The sequence below is a fragment of the Rattus norvegicus genome, chromosome 11 (genome assembly GCF_021556685.1).
Source record: "Rattus norvegicus strain SHRSP/BbbUtx chromosome 11, alternate assembly SHRSP_T2T, whole genome shotgun sequence".
NCBI classification, from domain to species: domain Eukaryota; kingdom Metazoa; phylum Chordata; class Mammalia; order Rodentia; family Muridae; genus Rattus; species Rattus norvegicus.
In genome coordinates, this window is record NC_141544.1 from 80,691,247 (window position 1) to 80,715,683 (window position 24,437).

The window sequence follows — 24,437 nt, forward strand, 5'->3', positions numbered from 1 at the left end:
AATATCAGGTCAGACTTTTGGAAGTATTGTATAAGAAAGGGAGAAACTGGGACTGGAGAGATTTCTCTGTGTTTAAGAGCACTGACTGCTCTTCCAGGGGACCTGGGTTCAATTCCCAGCACCCATATGGCAGCTTGCACCTGTGTACATAACTCCAGTTCCAGGGAACCAACAACGTTAAGACATACATCCAGGCAAAACATCAATTCACATAAATATAAAAATAAATACATTATTAAAAAAAAAAAAAGAAAGAGAGTAACTTAAGAATCCAAAATGGACCCTGGGGCCAGAGAGATGGCTCAGTGGTTAAGAGCACTGACTGCTCTTCCAGAGGTCCTGAGTTCAAATCCTAGCAACCACTTGGTGGCCCACAACCATCTGTAATGGGATCTGATGCCCTCTTCTGATGTGTCTGAAGACAGCTACAGCGTACCTATACATCAGATAGATAGATAGATAGATAGATAGATAGATAGATAGATAGATAGATAGATAGACAGACAGACAGACAGACAGATAGGACGAACCCTGGCTCCCAGACCCCACTATCCATTTCACCAGAATATGTTCATAAGCCACAATGCTCATTACTGGATGACTCATACGGCCATCTGGGAGGTTCAGTTCATTAGGAGCCCCATCCCTAAGCCCTCCTTTCCCTAACTCCGTGTGCATACAGTGAGACTCAGAGCTGGGCAGTGGCAGCTTCTTCTGTGTTTCAAGAAATTAACAGCAGCCTTGTGGGGCAGTGAAACACCTCACACCTGAAAATCCCAGGAGGCAAAGCCAGATGGCTGAATTTGAGGATAGCCTGGGCTACATCTTAAGACATTACCTAGGGGTTGGGGATTTAGCTCAGTGATAGAGCGCTTGCCTAGCAAGCGCAAGGCCCTGGGTTCGGTCCCCAGCTCGGAAAAAAAGAAAAAACAAACAAACAAACAAAAGACATTACCTAAACAAACAAACAAACTGGGTATGGCGGTACTCCCATAATCCTACAGGTTAGGAGGTAGAGACAGGACCATCAGAAGGTCATCCTAAGGTATACAGCAAGTCAGGACTAGCCTGGGCTACAAAAGGCCCTGACTCAGATAAAGAGTAAATCATGGCAAAACTGGGACTTAAACTTTGCCTAGCTCCATGTCTGTTTAGAAGGCCTCTTTTATCAAACATGAATTCCTGCCCCGACCTCGGAAGGACATGTTTATGAATAAGACGAAAAGAAGATTTAACTGGCAACAAAATTACATTAACCCAGTGAGAGGAGAATGGGGGAAAGACACAGACGAAGAGCAAGCCGGGACCTGATGATTGGTGCATAGAAAGAACAGCCATCCAATGAAATCCTTCAGCTGATACCCACCCTGCAACTGCCACGGCATAGAACCACTGCAAGAATGATACGGCAATGATTAAAGCCACGCCCTCTGTTTCCAATGGAGGGAGTTTCCCTTCTTATATCAGATGGGCAAATGAATGAACAGGTGGGGAGATGGATGGACAGAGACAGGTCTACCATGGAAAGTTTTCAAAGAGTGAATAAGACTTGAACTGACTTATGCCTATATATACATATATACATATATACATACATAATATATATACATATATAAAAATTATATACATATGCATATCTATGTGTATATTACATAGTTTATATATAATACATATGTTAATATGTATAATATAAATTATATGCATATGTATATGTAAAAACAATTTTTATTTTGTATTCATATATAAAAATTTTAAGTGTGTAATTATATGTATAATAAGTTATATATATAATTATATGTATATTTATAAATTATATGCATGTAATATATATGTATATATAGTTTATTTTTACTTTATGTGCATTGGTGTTTTGCTTGCATGTGTGTCTATGTGAGTGTCAGATTCCCTGGAACTAGAGTTACAGGCAGGTGTGAGCCGCCATATGGGTGCTGGGAATTGAACTCAGGACCTCTGGCAGAACAGTCGGTGCTCTTAACTGCTGAGCCATGGCTCCAGCTCCTTGAACTGATAATTAGGAACCAGAAGTTGTTAGCAAAGGGACGAAGGGACAGCTGGGAAAGTCCCTAGGGAGAGCTAGCAGTGTGGGGAATCATGTGGGCTTTACCAAGTGACACCCTGGAGCCTCAGTAGCTCTCCTGGTGGAAGAAGTCTTGAGAGTGGGCAGGGGACACCAGTGGGCAGGGAGCAGGTGCCTTAAGGCCTAGATCTGTCTTGAGGTCACAGAGAACCAAAATGGTTCCAGAGAAGGTTCATAACAAAGGCACTACAAACAGGAAAGGACTTGAAAGAATAAAAAATGCAGCTAAGAAGTCAGAAGTTTAAAAAAGCCCCAAACACCTCAAATTCCAGACCCTGCCCTCTACCTGTACTAGCTGACCATAAAGTTAGATTAAAATCTTAGAGAACAGGGCTGGGGATTTAGCTCAGTGGCAGAGCGCTTACCTAGGAAGCGCAAAGCCCTGGGTTCGGTCCCCAGCTCCGAAAAAAAGAACCAAAAAAAAAAAAAAAAAAAAAATCTTAGAGAACAATCTTGAGAAACAGGAAGCTCCTCCTTGTGATTTTTCATTAGTATTCTCGACTCTTTCCAATGACACCATCCCTGCCCCCTCGGGTTGTGGTTTCTCCCTTTAAATACCCTTTCTCCCAGCCTTTCAGGGTTGAACTCCACTGCCCCTGCGTGGAATATGAGTCTTGACCCCAGTGCACTGGTTCCTATCAATAAACCTCATGTTTATTACAGCAAGGACAGTCTCACGTGAGTTCTTGGGGGGTCGCATCATCCCGAGACTTGAGTGAGGGTCTCCCTGCTCCGGGGGTCTTTCAGACTGGTTCTGTGAAGATTCATTGCTTCAGTAGCTAGTCGGGTTATAATCTCCCTACTGCACCGAGGTTACACTGTCATCGAGAAGACCTGAGGCTCAGATGAGAGAGCCAGTTTTGACACATGTGTGTGGCTTGAGCAAGTAAGTTGCTTTATATCTCTCAGAATATCGTCAATAAAACAAGTGTGTTTACCTCCAGAAGTCATCTTGAGCTAGCCCCAAACTATAAGTCTTGCCTCCTTGTACTCACAAAGGGAGGGCTTGTGCTCCATGGTTCTAACAACAGTTTAGAGAAGTGGACACTTCCCTAAAGACAAAAAGCTTCACTGAGCACGGCAGCACACACTTGTAATCCCAGCAGTAGGGAGGCAGAGCGGGGCGGATCTCTGAGTTCCAGACCAGCCTGGGCTACAGAGTGAGACCCTCCCTCCCTGTTGGGGAAAAAAGCAGCAGCGGCTTAGAAATTGATCATTTCCCCAAGCCCAGGACAAATATTAAAATTTTACACTGAGAATATTATAGTACTTAATTCGCGCAAAACACTGTCGGAAGCACATTTCCCTCAGGAACCAAGATGAAAGATGAAGCGTACTTCACGCCTCCCTGCCTCTGCCGATGTGTTGGGTGCCAACGTGGCAGCAGGTCTGGTGCCAAGCACATTCTGGTCTGTTCGGTGTCATTTTCCTAGTAGCCAAGTATCATGTTTGTGTTTGCAAGGCTCTAAATCCAGGCAGGCAGGAAGGAAGGAAGCAAGGAAAACTAGTGTGCTGGTTTGAACGGAAATGGCCCCCATAGGCTTGAATATTTGAAAACTTGGTTATTGGGGAGTGGAGCCACTTGAGGGAGATTAGGAGGTGTGGCCTTGGAGGGGGAAGTGTGTAACTGGGGGCGGGGCTTTGGTTTTCAAATGCTCAAGCTCAGAACAGCATCTCTTCCTGCTGCCTATCGATGCAAATGTAAGCTCTCAGCTCCTCTCCACCACCACATCTGCCAGCATGCCGCTATGCTTCCTTCCCTCCATGCTGATAATGAACCAAACCCCTGCTACCTAAGCCCCAAGAAGCTGTCCTTTATAAGAGAACTGTCACGATCGTGGTATCTCTTCACAGCAAGGAACACCCACCAAGAAAACTGACCTACCTAATATATATATTTATATATAATATCTAACATTACCCAACCATATTCCTTACTATAGGACTATAGGGCTTTAAGAAATGGAAATGGGGGGCTGGAGGGATGGCTCAGCGGTTAAGAGCACTGACTGCTCTTCCAGAGGTCCTGAGTTCAATTCCCAGCAACCACATGGTGGCTCACAACCATCTGTCATGGGATCTGATGCCCTCTTCTGCTGTGTCTGAAGACAGTTACAGTGTACTTGTATATAATAAATAAATCTTTAAAAAAAAAAAAAAAGAAAGAAATGGAAATGGGTGCTGGGCATCATACCATATCTTTAATTCCAGCATTTGAGAGGAATTCCAGGTCAGTCTAGTCTACATAAGAGTTCCAAGCAAGCTAGGGTTACATAGTGAGACTCTGTCTCAAAAAGGAAGGAAGGAAGGAAGGAAGGAAGGAAGGAAGGAAGGAAGGAAGGAAGGAAGGAAATGGCAGTCTTGTTCTCATTTTTTACTTTTTAAGATAAGATTTACTTCCTAATTTTTGTGTTAAGTGCTCCTTTGGAGAAGGCTGGGCTGACTCCATGACAGGCTTTAAATTGGCAGTTAGGAGACTAGGCCTAAAAGCTGGGCAAGTCCAGGCAAGCACAGGTAAGTCCGTTACTAACCTGGCCCAGCACCTGGCCTGAGGCAAGGACAATGGGTCAGCAGCAGTTTCCAGACTTCCTCAGCTACTTCCTCGGCAATAACTTCCAGCCCTCATGCCCAGGTAATGGAATGTCCCTGGAGATGGAGTAAGATAAAGGTCACCCACCCCGGAATTCCCTAAGGTGCTGTAAATCAGGCCTGTGAGTTCACTTGGTTGTCTCTCTATCTTGGGATTGGGAGACCCGAGCATCCTGGGCTTCTGCAGAATAAAACGCGTCTGCAAATTCTCTGAGTCTGGGGTATCATTCTTTGGCCAATCATGGACCCTTACAAAGCGCATGTCTGCATGTGTGCATATGTGCACATGCGAGCAGAGGTATCCTCAGGGTACGGAAGAAGGCGTTCAACAGTACAGGGGGCTGGGAGCTGTCGGATATGGCCGCTGAGAACCAACCTGGAGTCCTCTGCAAAACCAGTGTGGGTTCTTAGCTGCTGAGACATCCTCAGCCCTTGTTTTGCTTTTGATGCGGGGTCTTGCGCGTGTAGCCCAGGTTGGCCTCTTAACTCAAAGTCCACCTGCCTAAGCCTCCTAAATGCTGTGGTCACAGGCATGTGCCATCATGCCTGGGTACAGTCCTCTCTTAAATAAAATTCCATGAAGCCTAATGATCTAATAAAGGTTAAATAAACCATATTAGAATGACAGCTAGGCACCTGCATGCTGTGGGGAACAAAGTTCTCTGAAGACACCTAATTAAGCATTTATCTCTGCGTGCTTAGTAAGGGCCCTGCAACCTGACTAGTACGTCAGGATTAAGGAGAGCTGCACCGCTGTAAGTCAAGAATCAAAACTATCCCGGGCCCTTTCATATCTGCCTATCCTTAGCATTCAAACTAACGTCAGAACAAGTAAGCTTCTCACTGCATCCCTAAGTGAGACTAAGGCAGGCCTCTGGGCTCCACCAATCCTAAAAGGAGAATGCCGTAGCATCAAGCCCATGAGAGGGGGCTGGGGATGCCGTTCAGCTGGCAAGCTGCTTGCCTAACACGAACCAGGTCTTGGTTTCAACCCCCAGCACCACGTCAGCCAGAGTGGTGGCACAGTCTGTGGTCCCCGCACTCAGTAAATCAAGTAGGAGGATCAGAAGTCCACAGTCATCTCCACCTGCAGCGGGAGAGAGGCCAGCCTGGGCTAGAGACCCTGTCCCACTTTCTTTTCCTGTTGCTGTGATAAATGACTCTAATAGAAGCAGTTTAGAGTCCTAGGGTACCATCCATCACGGTGGGTGGAGAAGTCGAGGGAGCAGGGGCTCCAGACAGCCAATCACACCCAATCAGAAAGCAGAATGTGACAGAAGCAAGCTGTCACTTGTCTCCTAGGTTACACAGTCTCCAGGCAGGGAATGGGTCCAACCATAGTGGATGGGCCTTCTCCACTCCACTCCACGTAGGAATGCCCAGAGGCCCAGTGAGTTTGAGAGAATTCTCTAAGTTCCAGGCTAGCCTGGTCTACAGTTACTTCCAGGACAGCCAAGGCTACACAGAGAAACCCTGACTTGAAAAACAAACAAAACAAAACAAAACAACAACAACAAAAAAAAAAAAAACACAAGAAAAAAAAAATCTAAAGAGCTAGAGATATGGCTCCACTGGCAAGAACATGTTAGATAGAGACCCAGAGTCATGTTGAACAGCTCACACCCGGCCTGTAACTCATCTGCAGAGATCTGATGGCTCTGGCCTCTGCACTCACAAGAATAAATACACACGCACACTCGCACACACGCGCACACTCGCGAGCATAATTTAAATACATAAATAAGGGCCTCGAGTGGTAGCTCATGGTTTTAATCCCAGCACTTGGCTCTGTGAGTGCCAGCCTGGTCTAAACAGAGAGTGCCAGGTTAGCCAGGGCTACACAGTGAGACTCTGTCTCATTAAGAATCTAAAAAGAAGTCAGACAGTGGTGACCCACGACTTTAATCCCAGCACTGGGGGGTAGGGCTCCCACCACACACAGAGGCAGGCAGATCTCTGAGTTTGCGGCCAACATCGTCTACAGATAGAGTTCCAGGACAGCCAAAGCCATCCCCTTGTCTCGGAAAAACAAAAACAAAACAAAACAAAAATTAAAAAAATAAGATATGTAGACAGACAGACGACAGACAGAACATAAAGAAAAAAGAAAACCTGTTAAAGAGATCCCCTAGCTCTGCAGTAGAGCCTGCCAATGCTCTCATCAATGTTAGCAGCAGATATGTCTGACTTCCTTTTGTTCTGAGACTACAAAAGTTCCTTTAACTTGTCCAGGGTAGAGCATACTATAATCCTTGTTCCCAGGCCACAGTGGCTCAGAACAAACTTTTTTTTTTTTTTTTAGCTCCCTTTAAAGGAAGAGCCATTATTTTACATCATGGTATTTTACAGACACCACCAGCCCAAGCCTGCTTTGAATTGTTACCCAAGAAACTCACTTCATAAGTTCAGGTCTTCCTCAGATGCTTATCCAAAGACCAGGAGACTATAGCTGAGTCCTAACTGGCTCTCACACAAAACAGAACAAAGTCTGGTTTCTCCAAATACGATTAACATTCAACACCACAAAGAGATCAGAACTTGTAGGCTGGGAGTTCACCTCAGCATAGATCAAGGCCCTGCAATCAATCCCTAACCCCGTGAGCAACCCAGTCAAAAGAGGACAGAACGTCCCCCAATGCTAAAGCACCTGTCTAGCGTGCACAAGGCCTTAGGTTCAATCCTCAGCACCACACACAAACAAAACAAGGAGAGAACCCAGAAAAGAAAGCTGAGAGTCTGGCCTAAGCACAGGTCTATAACCCCAGGTGCTGGAGATTCGGAGGTGGGAGGATTGTAAATGCAAGGCTTGCCTAGGCTAGAGAACAAATTCAAAGCCCAAGCAATTTAGTAAGACTGTCTCAGATTTAAAAAAAAAAAAAAATCAACAACAAAACAAAAAACCTGGACAGGTAAGATGATAGGCTAAAGAGGTGATTGGTCAATAGAACCCTTGTAAGCAAACACCTAGAACAAATCAGAGATGTATGTACTGGCTGGTTTTGTGTGTCAACTTGACACAAACTGGAGTTATCACAGAGAAAGGAGCCTCCCTTGAGGAAATGCCTCCATGAGACCCAGCTGTAAGACATTTTCTCAACTAGTGATCAAGGGGGGAGGACCCAGCCCATTGTGGGTGGTGCCGTCCCTGGGCTGGTGGTCTTGGGTTCTATAAGAGAGCAAGCTGAGCAAGCTGGGGAAGCAAGCCAGTAAGACACATCTCTCCATGGCCTCTGCATCAGCTCCTGCTTCCTGCTTCCTGCTTGAGTTCCGGTCCTGACTTCCTTTGGTGACGAACAGCAGTGTGGAAGTGTAAGCCGAATAAAACCTCTCCTCCCCAACTTGCTTCTTGGTCATGATGGTTCATTTTGTTTTGTGCAGGAATAGAAACCCTAGGACGATGTGTGAATGAGCCAGCACCTGTTCAGCCTCTGATGTAAATTTCCGTGGCTCTGGTCCCACCCACTCTGCCCCAGCCCCTCCCCCACCCCAGGACACATACCTCTTTGGAGCACCAGGCACATTTTGGGTGGATTAACAGGCATTCTTCACATGAGGTGGCACTTCCACTGGTGCATATGTTGAGCCCTTCAAAGCAAGATGAAATGCCCATCAATCAGTTTCTAGTTGTAAACATCACTGACAGGGCTGGCGGGATGACGGCTCAGTGGGAGCACTTGCTGCTCTCCCAGAGAACCAGAGTCTGGTTCCCAGCACTCAGAGCAGGCAGCCCACAACCATGCACGTGCACACACACACACACTAATAATGATGATGATGATGATGATGATGATGATGATGATGATGATGATGATAAACATTACTAATGAAGTCTTAAGAGTGCCTTGGGGAGGAATAGAATGGGAGTCACTCCCTTAACAGGTCTGAGGCTATAAAGAACCCCAGTGCTAATTTCAGGTTTTGCTGAGGCTAAGGCAGACTCTGAGGTCTCTGCCAACCGCATGCAATACCTGTTGCTTCTGTTTGTTGCATGTGAGTTCCTTCTCTTTCCCCTGTAAAGTAAGCATACTCTCCCCTCTATGATGGGAAAGGTCGTTTTACACTTAGGGTACCCAAAAATAATTGGGGTGATGGTGAAAAGAGAGATGAGTTTCACTTAGCCGTTAAAAAATAACAATCCAATTACTCGAAATACCGTCTCATCAAAATCTGCAGTTATTCAAAGAAGCCCAGCACACGCCCCCTTAGAAAAGCAATACCACCGGTAAAGATAAAGAGATCCATCGATCAGCAAATCTACCAACAGGTCAAGTGGGGAAAACCGATCAGTGTCCGCTAGGTAATGAGAAAACACCGGCGTAGTCACTTGGGAGAGGCAGGAGCATCAGGGGCCCTGAGCTACACAGAGATTTCTTGTGTGGCTACATAGGGAGGATTCTTCCAAACCTCATTTAATTCCTGTAGGTGTGGTGGTGCCTTTGTCTCTGCACACTAGAGGCAGGCAGGTCTGAGTTCAGTCAGGGCTACATAGTGAGGCCTTATCAAGGGAAGGAGGAAGGGAGGGAGAGTTACTCAGAGGCTGTGAGGATGACTCAGAACTGTAAGCAGGAGTTCAAATCCCTATACAGTTTGGCCAGGCCACACATAGCTGTAACCCGCAACACTGCTGAGGAAGCAGAGACAAGAGCTAGGGCTTGCTGTCTGCCAACCTAGCTCAACTTCGGTGAGAGACCGTGCCTCAGGAGTAAGGCAGAGGGCGATAGAGCAGGGCATCCAACGTGTACAGACACAAGCACAACAGACGATGAAGGTTTTAAATCAAATGGGTTTGTTTGTTTGAAGGTTTTAAATCAAATGGCTTTGTTTTGTTTGTTTGTGTGTTTGTTTGTTTGTTTTTGAAGACAGGGTTTCCTCTGTGTAGCCCTGGTTGTCCTGGAACTCACTCTGTAGACCAGACTGACCTTGAACCATCTACCTCTGCCTCCCAGAGCGCTAAGGTCAAAGGCATGCCCCACCCCTTCAACCCAGCAAGAAATGACCTTTTTTTTTTTTCCTTAGTATAGAATAGAGTTTATTCAGAGCATGGGGAGGGGAGTCAAGAGAGTAGTAGAGGCAGAGAAAGGCAGAGAGAGAGTAGAGAAATAGAGGCTGGCCATGGGCCCGTGGAGAGAAAGGGGGGAAGGGAGAAGAGGACAGAGCAGGAACAGGAAGGCAAGAGCAAGAAATGACTTTTAAAAATTAGTTTCAACACATTTTTGATCATTAAAAAAATCAGAAACTATAATTAGAAGGAACTTCAAAGCCAGGTGAGCCTTCCGTCTCCCGCCCCGCTAACCTGGGGGAGAGGTCCCAAGTGTGGGAATGAGATGGAATCTACGGCTCTCTCCTCCCTCCTCACCGGCACCAACAGCACAGGTGTCCCTGGTAAATCTGCCCATACCTGTCTTTCCCTTCCTCTGAAAATCAGAGCTGATGGCCTCTGGCCAAGAGCAGGGCTTTTCTCTGAAGGAGAAGGATCCAATTAGTGTCTAACGACCTGAGGTCTCCTGGCTGCTGCCGTGTAAAGAGGTCCGGGTCACACATACTGGACCAAGGAAGGAGATTCCCAGCTTTCATGTGGTTTTGCTTACTTTCATTTATTGAGAAGGTTCTAGACACCCTACCCAGCCTGGCCATGGCTCCCAGTCCTTTGGCCTCTGTCTCCCAACTGTTATGGTGTACAAGAATGTGTCAGCCTGCCTGACAAAAGTTCTGCTCTTAAGGGAAGAAGATGAGGTGAAGAAAAGAAAGTTAAACAGAGAACGGTAAAGAAAACACTGGGAAGTAGCAGAGTGTTCCCAAGTTCTCCTAAATATCACAAAAATAATTATGGACCTTAACCTAACATTTAACAGTGGTTAAAGATACTGTATGCCAGACAAGCTTGATGACCTAGTTAAATCTCTGGAATCCAGGCATGGAGGAATGAGAGAACAGATAGCACAACACACACATACTGCTGTCCTCTGACCTCCACACACACATACTGCAGCACAAATGAGCTTCCGCACGCACACGGGCACACGGGCACACGGGCACACGGGCACACGCATACAAGTAAAAAGTAAAAATAAATATTGTAGTAATCAGTGCACTTCTATACACTAACAGCAAGCTATCTCAAAAAGAAACAAAACGGTCCCATATTGCAACACTAAAACACAAGCAAATAACTTAGAAATAAATTTCATTAACAAAATAGATTTCAATTAAAAAAAAGGAAAGAAAGAGAAGAGGGCTAGAGAGATGGCGATGCCATCCAGATCCTGAGTTCAATTCCCAGCGCTCACAACCATCTACAACGGAGTCTGATGCCCTCTTCTGTCACTGAGGCATACATACATACATACATACATATGTAGTCATATACATAAATAAATCTTTAAAAGGAACAAAAAGCTGGGGGAGGGGGGGAGAGGGCCAAGAGAAGGCCCGGCAGCCACGAGCACTGGTTGTTTTTGAAGTAAACATGGTAGCTCACAGCCTCCTGCAACTCCAGTTCCAGAGAATGCAGTGCTGCCTTCTGACCTCTGCAGGAACCAGGCACACACATGGTGACGTGTGCATACTCGTAGCAAAACATCCATACACGTTAGAGGTAAAAAACAAAATGGAGTGACGTGTGTGTGGGTTGGAAGAATGGGCCACCGTTAAAAGACTCATGCTACCCAAAGGGCTCTACGGAGTCCTGTGTTCCTATCTAAATCCCATTTCACTAAAATTGCTTTAAGAAATCCTAAAATTCATCTCAAAGTCTTGAACGAAAAGAACAAGGCTGCAGGATATCACAATCCCCGATTTCAAATATATCACCAAGTTACAATATCGGTGAGGAGGGATAGAGAGACAGAGCTCCCCCCCACCCCCCAACCCCGTCACCCTGAGCTGCACGGAGCTTCCTAATCTTTCAGAGCCTTGACTGGGCCCAAACCAGGGTTCAACATGCAAGAATTTCAGGACTAGCCAGTTTGTCAAGCACAGTCAGGAGATTTTTATTGAAGACATTTTAGTATAAGCTTAAGAAGAAAGTAAGACACACCCAAGTGTGGGCTTGGGCTTCTCAATGGAGAGTAAGAAATTCATTGTGTTAGCATTACTTGTATAAGCCATTCTGGTGTCTCTCAAGGTACTTCAAGAGGTTACTAAATAATAAAAGACATTTTTATTTTGTGCATGAGTGCTTTGCCTCACAGCACCCATGCCTGAGGGCATCAGATCTCCAGGAACTGGAGTTATTATGGTTTGTTAGCCTCCACAGGCTGTTAGGAACCAAACCTGTGTCTTCCTCAAGAATCGCAAGTGCTCTTATCTCTCGGTGAGAAAGATGCCTTGCAGGGGATTATAATCTGAAAAGGTAAAGCCTGAGCCACCAGGGCTGCAGAGGGTTTCTTAGACGGCCTTTCTCAGTAAATGTGGTTTCTTGGATTCCTGACAAACTGCAGGTTTACAGAAGGGAAGGCCTTAAGCAGGCAGCCATTGTTCTTGCTTTTCTGCAGAGGGGTTCCTCTACTCCTGTCCCAAAGATTTTCCCTGCCTTTCATCCTGCCTCCAAATCAGCCCAGGATTCTCTGCCTCTGCCTCTGCCCCACCTCACCCCAAAAAGAAAAAGGCGATACACAATGGGACAAAACAGAGCCCATAAAAATAAATCTTCACATTTATGGTCAACAGATTCTCAACAATAGCGCTAATAACCACAATAAATGCTTAGTCTCTTCAGTAGGCAGTGTGGAGACAAGTGGCCTCCCACAGGCAACAGAATGAAACTATACCCTTAACTCACCCCACATGCAAAAAAAAGCAACTCAGGCTGGATGACAGACTTGGCACTCGGATGCCTCTCAGTCCAGTGCTTGCCTGGAGTGCAGCAAGCTCTTCGCTCTGTCAGCACCTCAAACCCCTGGTGAGGTTGTGCACATCTGTAAACCCAGCACTAGGGAAGAGCAAGCAGGGAGGTTCAAAGGTCAAGGTCATCCTCATCTACACAGCAAGTTCAAGGCTAGCCTGGACTACCTAAGACCCTATCTCCTCATCTACATAGCAAGTTCAAGGCTAGCCTGGACTACCTAAGACCCTATCTCAAGGATATGGAGAGATGACCCCACAGTTAAAAAAGTGTACACTGCCATGGTTAGGATCCTCTTTGGTTCCCAGAACCCATGCTGGACACCTAACAACACCTGTGACTCAAGCTCTAGGGAGAAACACGCCTTTAAGCCCAGCATTTGGGAAGGAGACGCAGGCTAAATAGTGAGAAGCTGCCTTATTTTTTTTTCTTTAAGAGTATATAAAAATCAATGATACAAAATAAAATTAGTCTATAACTATAATGAATGTATAGCCATGACTATCCTGGAACTCACTCTGTAGACCAGGCTGGCTTCGAACTCACAGAGATCGGCCCACCTCTGCCTCTCAAGTGCTGGGACTACAGGCCTGTGCCACCACTGCCCAGCTTGGAGGATATGATATAAGAAATAATAAGCCAGGCACCGGACACAGCCTTGTTAGCCGCATGCAGCAAGCTCGTGAAATCTGGAACTCAATCTTACAGAAGCAGAGAACATGGTGGTTGCTGAGGGCACACGGAGCGGGGCGGGGAATGAGATGTTAGCCAAAGGTTAAAGTTTGTAGATGGGACAACCCCTGGCCACTGCCACACAGTGGGGGTGGGGCGGAGGACACCCAGAGGCCCAGGTGCAAGTAAGTGGTGGAGAGATGGAGAGAAAGGTGTGTGCACGGCAACCTGAGGGGGAACTGGAAGCCCGAGGGTAGGGAAGAAGAACGTGATATCAGTAGCCTGCACTGCCACCTGAGGCCATAGTGAGGTGCTGGCTTGTGCTGTCACGGAGGACCTTGTCTGGGTCCATGGCCCTGCAGCTGTGGGAGTCTGTGTTGATGTCTCTGGTCCATGTTCTCACCACGCTGCCTAGGACTATGTCGATGTCTGAAAGCTGGCCCTGAGGGTGTAAGGAGAGTGAAAGCTGGCCTGCTCCTTGCTAGCTTTGGCACTCAGGTGAGCACGGCCCTCAGGGGCAGTACTGGAGAGCTGGCCCTAATCGTGTGAGGGGGAGGAGAGCCACCATCCAGGTCCAGATCCCGGGCTTTGATTTGGTCCACTCCAACTTTGAACCCGCCTATGAATCTCTGGAGCATGTGAAGGGGCCAGTCCTGCAGATCCAAAGCTGCAGGATCTCCATGGCTTAGGGCAACAACAGGCTATCCGAGAGGAGTTCCAGTGAGGATCCAGTATTGATAGTATAGCAGAAGCCAGAGGCCTCATTTGCAAGTAAAGATGCTTGGGCAAAAGGGCAGGTACAGTGTGACACACTGTGACACACTGCAGTTTCCACAGAGATAGTTTTTTGTTTTGTTGCAAGGTTGGATGGCAGAGATGGAGGGGTGGGGAGATGAGTGGGATTAGGGTGATATGAAGGTCGCACGCAATCAATAATTGTTTTTAAAAAATCATAGACGGGATGGACACAGTCTATAGACCTGCTGTACTGCATGACTACAGGCAAAAATAATATGCTGTGTGCTTGAAAACCGATGAGAAAGACCTTCCTCTTTTCAGGGTTTTTAAAAAAACATGCTATGAGTGTTTGCTTCCTGTCTGTCTGTCTGTGCACCACATGTCTGCAGTGCCCATGGAAGCCAGAAGAGGGCGCCAGATTTCCTGGAACTGGAGGAATAGACTTGTGGGTACTGGGAACCAATCCTGAGTCCTCTCTAAGAGTAGCACGTGCTCTTAACCGGTGAGTCGTCTCTCCAGCCCTGAGAAAGTCAATCATAAGCACTCTCAACAGGAACTCACACATGTGCACACGTGCGTGGACGCGCGCACGCGCGCACACTCAATCCCATGGGAAGTAATATAACTTATGGTCTTAACGTTCTGCGCCTCCTCTGTCACTTGCTGTTAAAAGGCCACAAACGTCCTAACTGGGCGAGGAGCAGAGGCAGGGTGGGGGTGGGGTGGACTAAGCAGCACAGCCACCCTGAGGGACATGAGAAGGGGAGAACCTGCTGAAGGGTAACTTGTAGCGGAGATAGGAAAAGAAAGGGGTGGGCCCGGAGACTGGAAAAGCCAGGGAGGGAGGGAGAGAACAGTGGCTTCCGCCAGGCAGGACCCCCGACTCTGAACCCCCTCATCCATAGCAGCTGTCCTGCTACGAGTCACCCATCTCCACACCCCACGATGGGAGCGCAGTGCCAGCATTGCTCTCAGACAGGCAGCCTCGAACTGACAGGCTGAGCTTCATCCTTTGGGTAGGACCCACATACATCAGCAGGGGCAGCCACAGGGGCCTAGACGTGCCAAGGTCCTAGATCTTCAATAACCAGGAAGCAGGGCCCACAGGCTTGCTGACAGAGCCTCCTTTCTACTCTGGTCTGGCTTTTTGGGGTTTGTTTTTTAGACAAAATCTCATGCAGCTGAATCTGGCCTTGAGCACCTGACCCCCTCTGCTTCAGCCTCCCCAGCATTGGGAGTACAGGCACGTACATGCCAGCATACCAGGCTTCCTTTCTGGTTTCAGAGCAGTGATTTCCAAATACCTAAGCCCTTGAGAACAGGTGTGTGTGCTGCAAAAACAAAACAAAACAACAACAACAAAAAAAACCCCAAACCTGGTCTGGGCCAAATCCCCTCCTCACCCAACTGTCTGTGGGAAGGCAAAGCCAATTACATTTCAAAGGTTATTCCCCTTCCCGGTTTCCTGTCCATAAGTCCCCATGCTCTCCCCTCCCCCTCCCCCTCCCCCTCCCCCATAAGGTATTCCCCCAAACATCCCCCTTTCTGCCCCCCACATATTCCCCTGCACTGGGGGTCCAACCTTGGCAGGACCAAGGGCTTCCCCTTCCCCTGGTGCCCCAACAAGGCTATTCTCTGCTACTTATGCAGTTGGAGCCCTGGGTCAGTCCATGTATAGCCTTTCGGTAGTGGTTTAGTCCCTGGAAGCTCTGGTTGGTTGGCATTGTTGTTCTTATGGGGTTGCAAGCTCCTTCAGTTTTTTCTTTCTTTTTTTCTTTCTTTCTTTTTTTTTTTTCTTCTTTTTTTTTCTGGAGCTGGGGACCGAACCCAGGGCCTTAGCAAGCGCTCTACCACTGAGCTAAATCCCCAACCCCTTCAGCTCTTTCAATACTTCCTGTAATTCCCCTCAAGGGGGTCCTGTTCTCAGTTCAGTGGTTTGCTGCTAGGTCAATACCTCTGTATTCGACATGCTCTGGATGTGTCTCTCAAGAGAGATCTATATCTGGTCCCTTTCAGCATGCATTTTTTAGCTTCATCAATCTTATCTAGTTTTGGTGGCTGTATATATATATATATATATATATATATATATATATATATATATATATATAGGCTGGCTTTAAAAAAATAAGTAAATAAAATAAACGAAAGCAGCTTGGCAATGTAATAAAACTGGGAGCCTGAGAGCTGATGGTGTTTTCAGGCGGGGTGATTAAACTCCCGTGCTGTTCACATAAAACACACAGACACATAAAAGTAAAGCTGAGAAGCTGGAAGCTGACTGGGAACAAGGACACCTGGTTGTCCAGAAGCAGGTCCATAGGGGTCCCAGGAAGGCTGCGGTCTTCTGAGCTCCACTCGCAGCTCCTGGAAGAGATTGCTAACCACATGGTGGTCTGACCAGAATCTGTGGTCCCTCACTTAGGGTTCGGCTCAAAAAACCACATGAACCCACAGCTAGTATCTCCTGATTACCTGAGCCCCAGGAGTCCCGGCTGAGGACCCAGGGCCTGGTTTATACAAACTCTTTTCTGACCTAGGCCAGACAGTCCTCAGTCTCCTGGTCTACCATCTCCAAAGGTCAGGACTATAATAAAGGCTCAGTGACACAAGGGACACCTGGTATGACAACAGTCAAACAGCCATCTGGGCTCACACCTGCAATCTCAGCACTCTGGGGGCGGAGCCAGGAGTGCTGTCACAAGTGGTACCTAGTGAGTTCCAGGCCAGCCTGGGCTACAGTGTCTGTCTACAAAAAAAAAAAAAACAAAACAAAACAAACAAAACCCATACAGAACAGCCATAAAACATCAAGTGACTCTGCATTACTAGTTATTTCTACTAATATTCCATATTCACACTCGATAATGGATTGGATTTACGACATTCAACTGCCCTTAAAATTAAGGCTGCCCTTGGGACAGATCCAAATTCCACACTCTTCATTCCCTAATCTCTGAGTTCTGGACTGAGGAGGTTCATACTACAGCCCACGCCACATGTGCTATTTCGGGGAGCTTGAGGGATGTCCAGCAAGAAGCCCCACACCCAAAACCATAGGCTGCGTGCCATGCACCTCCCAGTGCCAATCACCTCCCTTGGCATCTCTGCTCCCGGCCTATTAATATTTCAGAGTTTGGACTTGGCTGCATGAGTCACTAAGCAGTCTGAAAAGGAAGGAAGGATACATAAAGAGCCAAGCAGACAGAGTTCACCTATGTCGCAATGTTGTGTCTAGGTCACAGAGATAGGAGCTACTGACCCAGCCAGCAGCCACACCTGTTCTTGGTGGTCGTTTGCAGTCAGGACCCATCTCGGCTTCAGCTTTCTAACTTGCAGTCTTGTCCAGGGGTTTATTACAAAGTATGATCTAAAAATATGCCCCACTTCCGAAACTCGTTGACTCAGCCCCTCTCTCATCCATCATACTCAAGACAGTCTATGTCCGGCCTAGCATCTATCCAAGATGCATGAAGTGTGTTTCCTAATCCGACCCTTCCTGCCTGGCTCCTCCAGAGCCAATAGCTCAAGGCAGCCCCTCTGGCCTAATTTTCTACAGGACTCTCTGGATGCCCCTTGCTCTAGGCAGCCCCTCTCACTTCTGCCTACCCTGAACATCCAAAGTTGGGTAACTATTACTAAAGCAGACAGCCAGCAGTCTAAAACATCCCACGGGATAACGGAGGTGAGTAAAGGCAGGTACCAAATTAGAACGAGTCTTACAACTTAGAGAGGCACTGGGGTGCTTCTCCCCACATCTGAACTATGATACACATATTTCCAGCTGGTCACAACTAAATGGTCACATCTCATAATGGTACCACGGAACTCCAGTGTGTCCTAGGAAGGTTCTCTCTCCGTCAGTCCCATGTTAAGATTGCCTTTCAGGACGCCAGACATCTACCGAATACCCACAATACTGCAAGCTTTACAGATATGGCTTGCATTGTTATTTGTGATTGATTGGTTTGTGGATGTCTCATAGCCCTGGATGGTCTCAAACTCACTATGTTGCTAAGGCTGGCCTTGAACTGCTGATGCTAGCAGTGCCTCTACTTCTCAAGGTGGTGATGTTCCATTTTTGAAACACTAATTCATACAATGGGATGCTATGCAGCTATAAAAAAGGATGGACACCCTGATATGAAGTGTACCCCAATGTTTAGCTAAGTTAAAAATTAGAAGCAGGGGGTTGGGGATTTAGCTCAGCGGTAGAGCGCTTGCCTAGAGAGCGCAAGGCCCTGGGTTCGGTCCCCAGCTCCGGGGGAAAAAAAAAAGAAAAAAATAAGAAGCAAGTTGCAGAAGTATATTTAATGCTGCTTTAGAATGGAAATGGAGGCTAGGAAACAGTCACAGAGAAACACTGATGTATAAGCTCTAACAGGGGCCATTTATGCAGGGCAGGGTCCATTAGGGGACTAGCCTGGGCTAATGGGTGCTAAGAAAAGACAGAAGGAGTCTTCTCAACATAGCCTACTTATACACTCAACAAATTATGTAAGGTGTTCACAGGTGCTTGAAGAAAACCAAGCCCTGGGAGGCAGAGACAGGCAGCCAGCCAGCTCGGTCAGCTTCAGGCTCCGGGAGAGACTCAGTCTCACTACGAAGGAAGTTAAGCAGCAAGCAGTGGAAGATACCCAATGTCCTCCTCAGACCTGTCTACATGTATGCTCATCAGCTGTACACATAGATATACACACACTATATTCACACAAGTGTGCATGCATACATCAAAATGTTTAAAGACCTCAGGGGCCAGGGACATCAGATCACATCACATGGGTGTTAGGATTCAAACTAGGGTCTTCTGCGAGAGCCAGCTCAGCTAAGGCAATGGAAGACTGAGATGTAGCTAGTCGGTACAGTGCTAGGTTCAAGAGGCCAGCACTGTGAAAATGGAGTATTTAGCACCCAAGAGTTAGGGGCAGAAGGATGAGTTCAGGACCTAAGGCACACAGAGAGCTTGAAGCCAGTCTGTGAGGAAAGAGGCTCTTTCTCAAAAGAGAGAGAAAAAAGGAGGCAACCACTTTAACTCCTAGAATAAGATTTCCCCAAACATAAGATTCCACCTACTCAGGAGAAGAAAAAAAAAATCAGTGTCTATAAAACGGGGACAGTGTCTGTAGAAAAGCTAAACAGAACTCTAAACTCTCAAAGCAGATAAAGCAAGTACAGCCCGAACCATCCCGGCCATGAGGCACCCAAGAGAGCATGACAGTAATGCGGCAGGCACCCCAACGGATTCCCAAACGGGAACCGGTAGAAACTCAGGAAGTCTGAGCAGCGTGGACCTTGGTTAATCAGTGTGTCAACCTGGTTCATCCACTTTGACGACTACACCACACTAATTAACATAAGATGCTGATAACAGGGAAACTGGGTGTGAAGATCTAAGGCATCCAGATTCTTTGAGGTTTTAAAGCCATGGGAAAGAAAGGTCAATTGAGTACGCACTCCCCCCAAAATGACACTGAGCACGTCGCCTAGCCTCCCCGGCACACAGTTCAGAGGTTGAAGCATCCGGCCTTTATCAGGGATTCCAGCTCAGTGAATCTTGACACCTTGCAATGTGGTCGCCCTGCCCCCAGAATGATTCCTCCTAATAGCAGCTGTCCATACAGACCCTGACTTCAAAGTGAGGCCTAGGAGGGGGAGGGGCAATTGAGAGAAACGGAGAAGGGACAAGGTGGGATGGTAGATGGGGTAAACCGCCACAGAGGGAAACCAAGAAAGAAGTTAGGGGGAATGAGGAGGCAGCTTTGGATGAAAGCGGTTGGGGACCCTGGGCTTGAGCGGGAGTCACCATGACCAGACTCGACAGCCGCTACCTGGAAAACAGTCCAGGCAGGAGAACGCACGGCGGGCAGGGCATTGTAAAGTCTTCGAGGAGACAGTAGTGGGAGATCAGGGAAGAAGGGCCGGAGGCCACCGGGCTTCCAGCAGAACCGGAAGCCCGGAAAGCTCTAAGCAGCTCAATGTGATCTGAGAAGTTCTAACAGGATTACTTTTGAGTGAGGGATAAGAATAACTAAAGGGTCCGGTGCAAAAGTAGGCCCTAGCTCTACCAGGGACAGGGAATACATCTGAATAACTCTGGCAAAGCTGCGGAAGGGATGAGTGAGGCTGGCCCCACGCCGCAGGGCTCCGCCCACTGGGTGAGTCAGCCCCACAGTCCTGGAGCAGAGAGTCTTCCCGCAGCGGACCAAACCTGCATCCAGTCAAAAGAAAAATAAATGGGTGCCTATGACCCTTTAAAGCAGTAGTTCTCAACCTTCCTAATGCTGAGACCCTGGACCCATGGACGGCATGCAGCTCCTCATTCTGTGGTGATCCAACCATAAAATTACTTTCGTTGCTACCTCATAAATGAAATTTTGCTGTCATGAATCGTAGTGTTAATATCTGTGTCTTTCAAAGTGTTCGCCCAGCCAACTGAAAACACCAGTGAGGGACCCCCAGCCCCCCAGGTCTCCACCCACCCCCAGCCCCCACAGCACACAGCCTCTGAAAGCCACCTTATCATTTAAGTACTGCGTAATTACCCCACATTGCTGATCTTGTTAAAACCTCCCAGAATATGTCCATGACCCGGCTAAAAAAGAAAAAGTTGTTACTGGGGCAGGCAAGCACAAAGGGCGATTTGCCAAACTACTTAGATATTTTAATTCTTCGTTGCCTCAGTAGCTAAACAAGCATGGAGAACAAGCGGGGGAGGAATACTAATTAGGACTAATTAGGCCCTGCCCTCTTCTGTCTCTATCCCCTACAGGAAAAGCCCCCACAGACTAAGGCGGGTGAAGTTAAAATGTAAATCCCAGAAGGTAAACAGTAGCCTATGAACCGAGGCCACCCTTTGCATTTCGGCGTCTGGTCCTGGTTACCTAAAGGGAGCTGCAAACCCAGCCAAATTCCAGCAGCCCCAGCCTCAGCCCCAGCCCCAGCCCCACCCCCATCCCGCATCTGCCTACAGCCACGGTGGGCTCGGGACAGGGTGAGGAGGACTGGGGCTGCCAATTCGCATTCTCTAAATCAACAAAGGGCTCTTGGTATTCAGAGCATACTAATTTGCAGGGCACTCACTAAAAGAACATTTGATTGCTTATAAAAGAATAAACTACGGCAGCAAACATGACTCCAGCAGGAGCGAGACCAGACTCCTCCCTCTGTTTTAGAACGGAAGTGGGCACGGGAGGCCTCCCCAGCGCAGCCTTGTTTTGGAGAAGAGCTGTGTGTCAGGTTCTAGCCCGGAATAATTAAGGAGATAATTCCTGGTGGGGGTAAGGGTGGGGCAGCACAACCAAGGCTGATTTACTACGAGCCCGTTAAACTTAAGGTCTGTTACTTGCTGGATTCATTTACAAGTCTAAGAGCCCCCACATGGGCGCCATACTTCACAATACTATTTCTTTCCCAAGCTAACTTTTATTTTCCTTTCAAACTATGCTCCTGTTAGCAAGCGAGAAATGAACTGGAGAAGGGTCTCGCCATCTTTCAAGAAAGAACGAAAGAGGAGGGGGTGGAGGGGACATGAGGAAGAGGAAACCGAATGAAGGTAGGTCAGCAGCATTGGGAAGTTAGGTCAAACTACCCAAATGAACCACTCCTGCCGACCTGGCAACGCACCTGGCACCCTAAGAAGGAGGTGGCCCAGTCTGGAGGCTGGTGATGGTTTGTTCCATTTTACTGACCTTTGGGGGCTGGCAGCAAGGGATGGCAAAAGACAAGCCTGTGATCACAGCCCAGGGGATAAAACTAACTCCAAAGACACAGGAAGTAAACCACCCAGGCTCCAAGATAGGTAGGGTACAAAAGACCAAGCAGCCCTGGGCCCAGGCTCAACACTCCCACCCTGAGACAAGAGATAAAGTCACATGGCCCTCCGTGGTCCTTCTCTGGAATGAAGCGCCAGTTCTGAGATACGGGAACTTTCAAAGAGTGGAAATCACATACAGATGAAAATCTAATGCCTCTACTAATCTGAGGGACACCTGGAGGGTGGGGCACTCCTTTAATGCCAACATTTGGGAGGTACAGGCAAAGGGATCTCTGGAAATCTTAGACCAGCCTGGTCTACATAGTGAGTTACAGGCCAGGTGGGGAGACATTTTAATAATAACAACAACAACAACAACAACAACAATAATAATAATAATAATAATAATAATGACCCAGCTATGGAGCTGACAACCGTTGACTGCTGGAAGGGATTTTCTCAAGGAGTGTAGCCATTCCTAAGCAGAGAAGGATCAAATTGAGGGCCACAGGAAGTTTTGTTTCCTCAACTCCCTCCTAGTTCCCAGGCGGAATGCATCTTTTTATATGGACACAGAGTGGGGCTGTAAAGAAGGGGAATGGATCTTGGAAGAACTGGGGGGAGGGGGAATAAATAAGATAAAAACAGGTTTCCGGGAAACTCAACTAATAAAGATAAAATTTTTGCGATGGGAAATGTTTGAGTTTTCATTCGAATCAAATGGCTAGAAACTAGAACCATCCCAAAGTTGAATCTCACAGGATGCTAACAGAAGAGGAGAAACTAAGGTAAGGTTGCTGAGTGTTTATTCTGACAAAAATTTAAAAAACACCATCACCATCACACACACACACACACACACACACACACACACACACACTATTAAAAGAAAAAATTTCCACCAAACTCTAAAGAGTATAACTTCAAACTAAAACACTCTCCTGAAGAAGTGAGGTAGGCTGACAAGGATATATTCCAGAGGGTGGTGATTCAAACTACATCTCTTTGCGTTTCCCTGGGGACCTTTTGGAACAGGAAAGATGGACACTGGTTGCCAGACTGGGGGTGGGGGGTCCCAGTGATCTACTTATTTTTCCATAAGAGCAGCCTTGCTACACTATTAAGTTTGGACTGGGGCCTGAACGACATTTTGTTCCCTCAACTCGCTCCTAGCTCTCAGACGGAAATCTCGACCTCCTTCATGTAAATGAGACGCGGTAGGGGAACAGAGGTCTCCCCAAAAGCAGCCAGGCAACCGCTGGGCTCAGAAAGGCAAACAAATACCCCAGGCTTGAAAGTGAATGACGCACCCTTAATCAATACACAATTACTTCCGACGGGAAGGAGAACGTTCGGAAACTCCTACTTTGAGTGGGTAGGTATAGAGAGGTAGGACAAGCTCCTGACCCTAGCAGCTACAGCGCCAACTATCAAGCTTCCTGTAGGGACTGTTGTTTGTTTGTTTGTTTGTTTGTTTGTTTGCTTGCTTGCTTGCTTGTTTGTTTGAGACAGGGTTTCACTGTATACCCTTAGCTGTCGGACCTTGCTCTGTAGAACAGGCTGGTCTCGATCCGCCTGCCTCTGCCCCTCCCCCCGAAAGCTGGGGTTAAAGGCGTGCGCCACCACCGCACGGCTCTAGAGACTTAACTGCCCTTCCCAAGTCTGAAAACTTAACGCAGGTAGCTGGGGGCTCCAGCATCACCGCCAGGGTGCATCCGGCTAAGGCAGCGCCAGCAGCCCCTCCGCAGTCTGGACGCGGTGTTTGTGAGTCACCGTACAGGAACAGGATCAGATGGTGGTGTCCCAGGTGGGGCCGTGACTTCGGACTTAGGGAGAGTGGCGACAACTTTCAGTTTAGAGCAAACTTAGAGAAAGTTGCATTATCCACAGACCTCAGGGATGACCCGGCCGCCGTACTTTAGCCCCCACATCACTCTCCGCGGGCCACAAGGGCTGCTTTGTGCAGGCGAGCGCAGTGCTGGGGCCCCAGCACCGGGCGGGGAGACTTTCCCTCCCAAGTCCCCAGCGCCCTCGGGCTCGGCCACCAGACGCACGCTGTTTACACAGGAAGGGAAGGCTCCTCCTCAGCCCGGGAGGGAACCGGCCAGTGCACGCAGATCCGAAGCCCGCGCCCCGCCGACCCATCTGGGAGCGCCCAGGGGTGCACTGCACCCTCGGTTCCCGCAAGCGGCCGCGGGCGAGCAAAAGTTACGGAGCGCGCTGCGGGGCGGCGCGGCTTACCTGCGAGGCGCGGCACGAGCGCGCAGAGCCCGAGCAGACAGGCGTAGAGGGTCGCGGGCACCCGCGGCATGGTGCGCGCCGCTCGGCGGGGGCGCGCGGCGGGGACGGAGCGGGGCCAAGGCCGGGGACCGCAGCGGCATGCCGGGCGCTGCGCTCGGGATCACGGCGCCCGCGGCCGGGCTGGCCCGCGCCCCGCCGCCACCATCGTCCTCGCTGGCCGGCTGGGACACCCGGAGTAATCACCGTTTACGACGTACCCTCGCCGAGTCCCCGCGCGTCTGCTCTCGGCGCCCCTTCCCTTCTCCCTCTGCTGCCGGCCCCCAACTCTTCTCTGCTTTCTCCTCCCCTCTCTCCCGCAGGCCGCCACTCGGTCAGTTTACGGCTAGGCGGGACGGGGCGGGGCGAGCTCCGGGCCGGACCAGCTCCGCCCTGCGCCGGGACCCGCCAGCACGCCTAGGTCCTGGGCTGCCCAGGTGGCTGTCACAGCTGACGCACTTGTGGGG

The 24,437-nt window shown here is 48.3% G+C and overlaps 1 protein-coding gene across 2 annotated transcripts in view; it reads right to left on the reverse strand.

Annotated features, from left to right (window-relative positions):
* The window catches only part of Itgb5 (integrin subunit beta 5), a 115,691-nt gene extending 91,379 nt beyond the window's left edge, over nucleotides 1-24,312 (reverse strand). The window contains exons 1-3 of one of the 2 annotated variants that reach the window (XM_087575580.1): nucleotides 24,226-24,312; nucleotides 23,935-24,015; nucleotides 8,187-8,272 (exon numbers count right to left, since the gene is read on the reverse strand). In XM_087575580.1, coding sequence (XP_087431706.1) covers nucleotides 8,187-8,272; nucleotides 23,935-24,004 — 156 coding nt within the window. In that variant the 5' untranslated portion in view covers nucleotides 24,005-24,015; nucleotides 24,226-24,312. 2 annotated transcript variants of the gene reach the window in all.
* Between the last annotated feature and the right edge of the window lie 125 nt (nucleotides 24,313-24,437).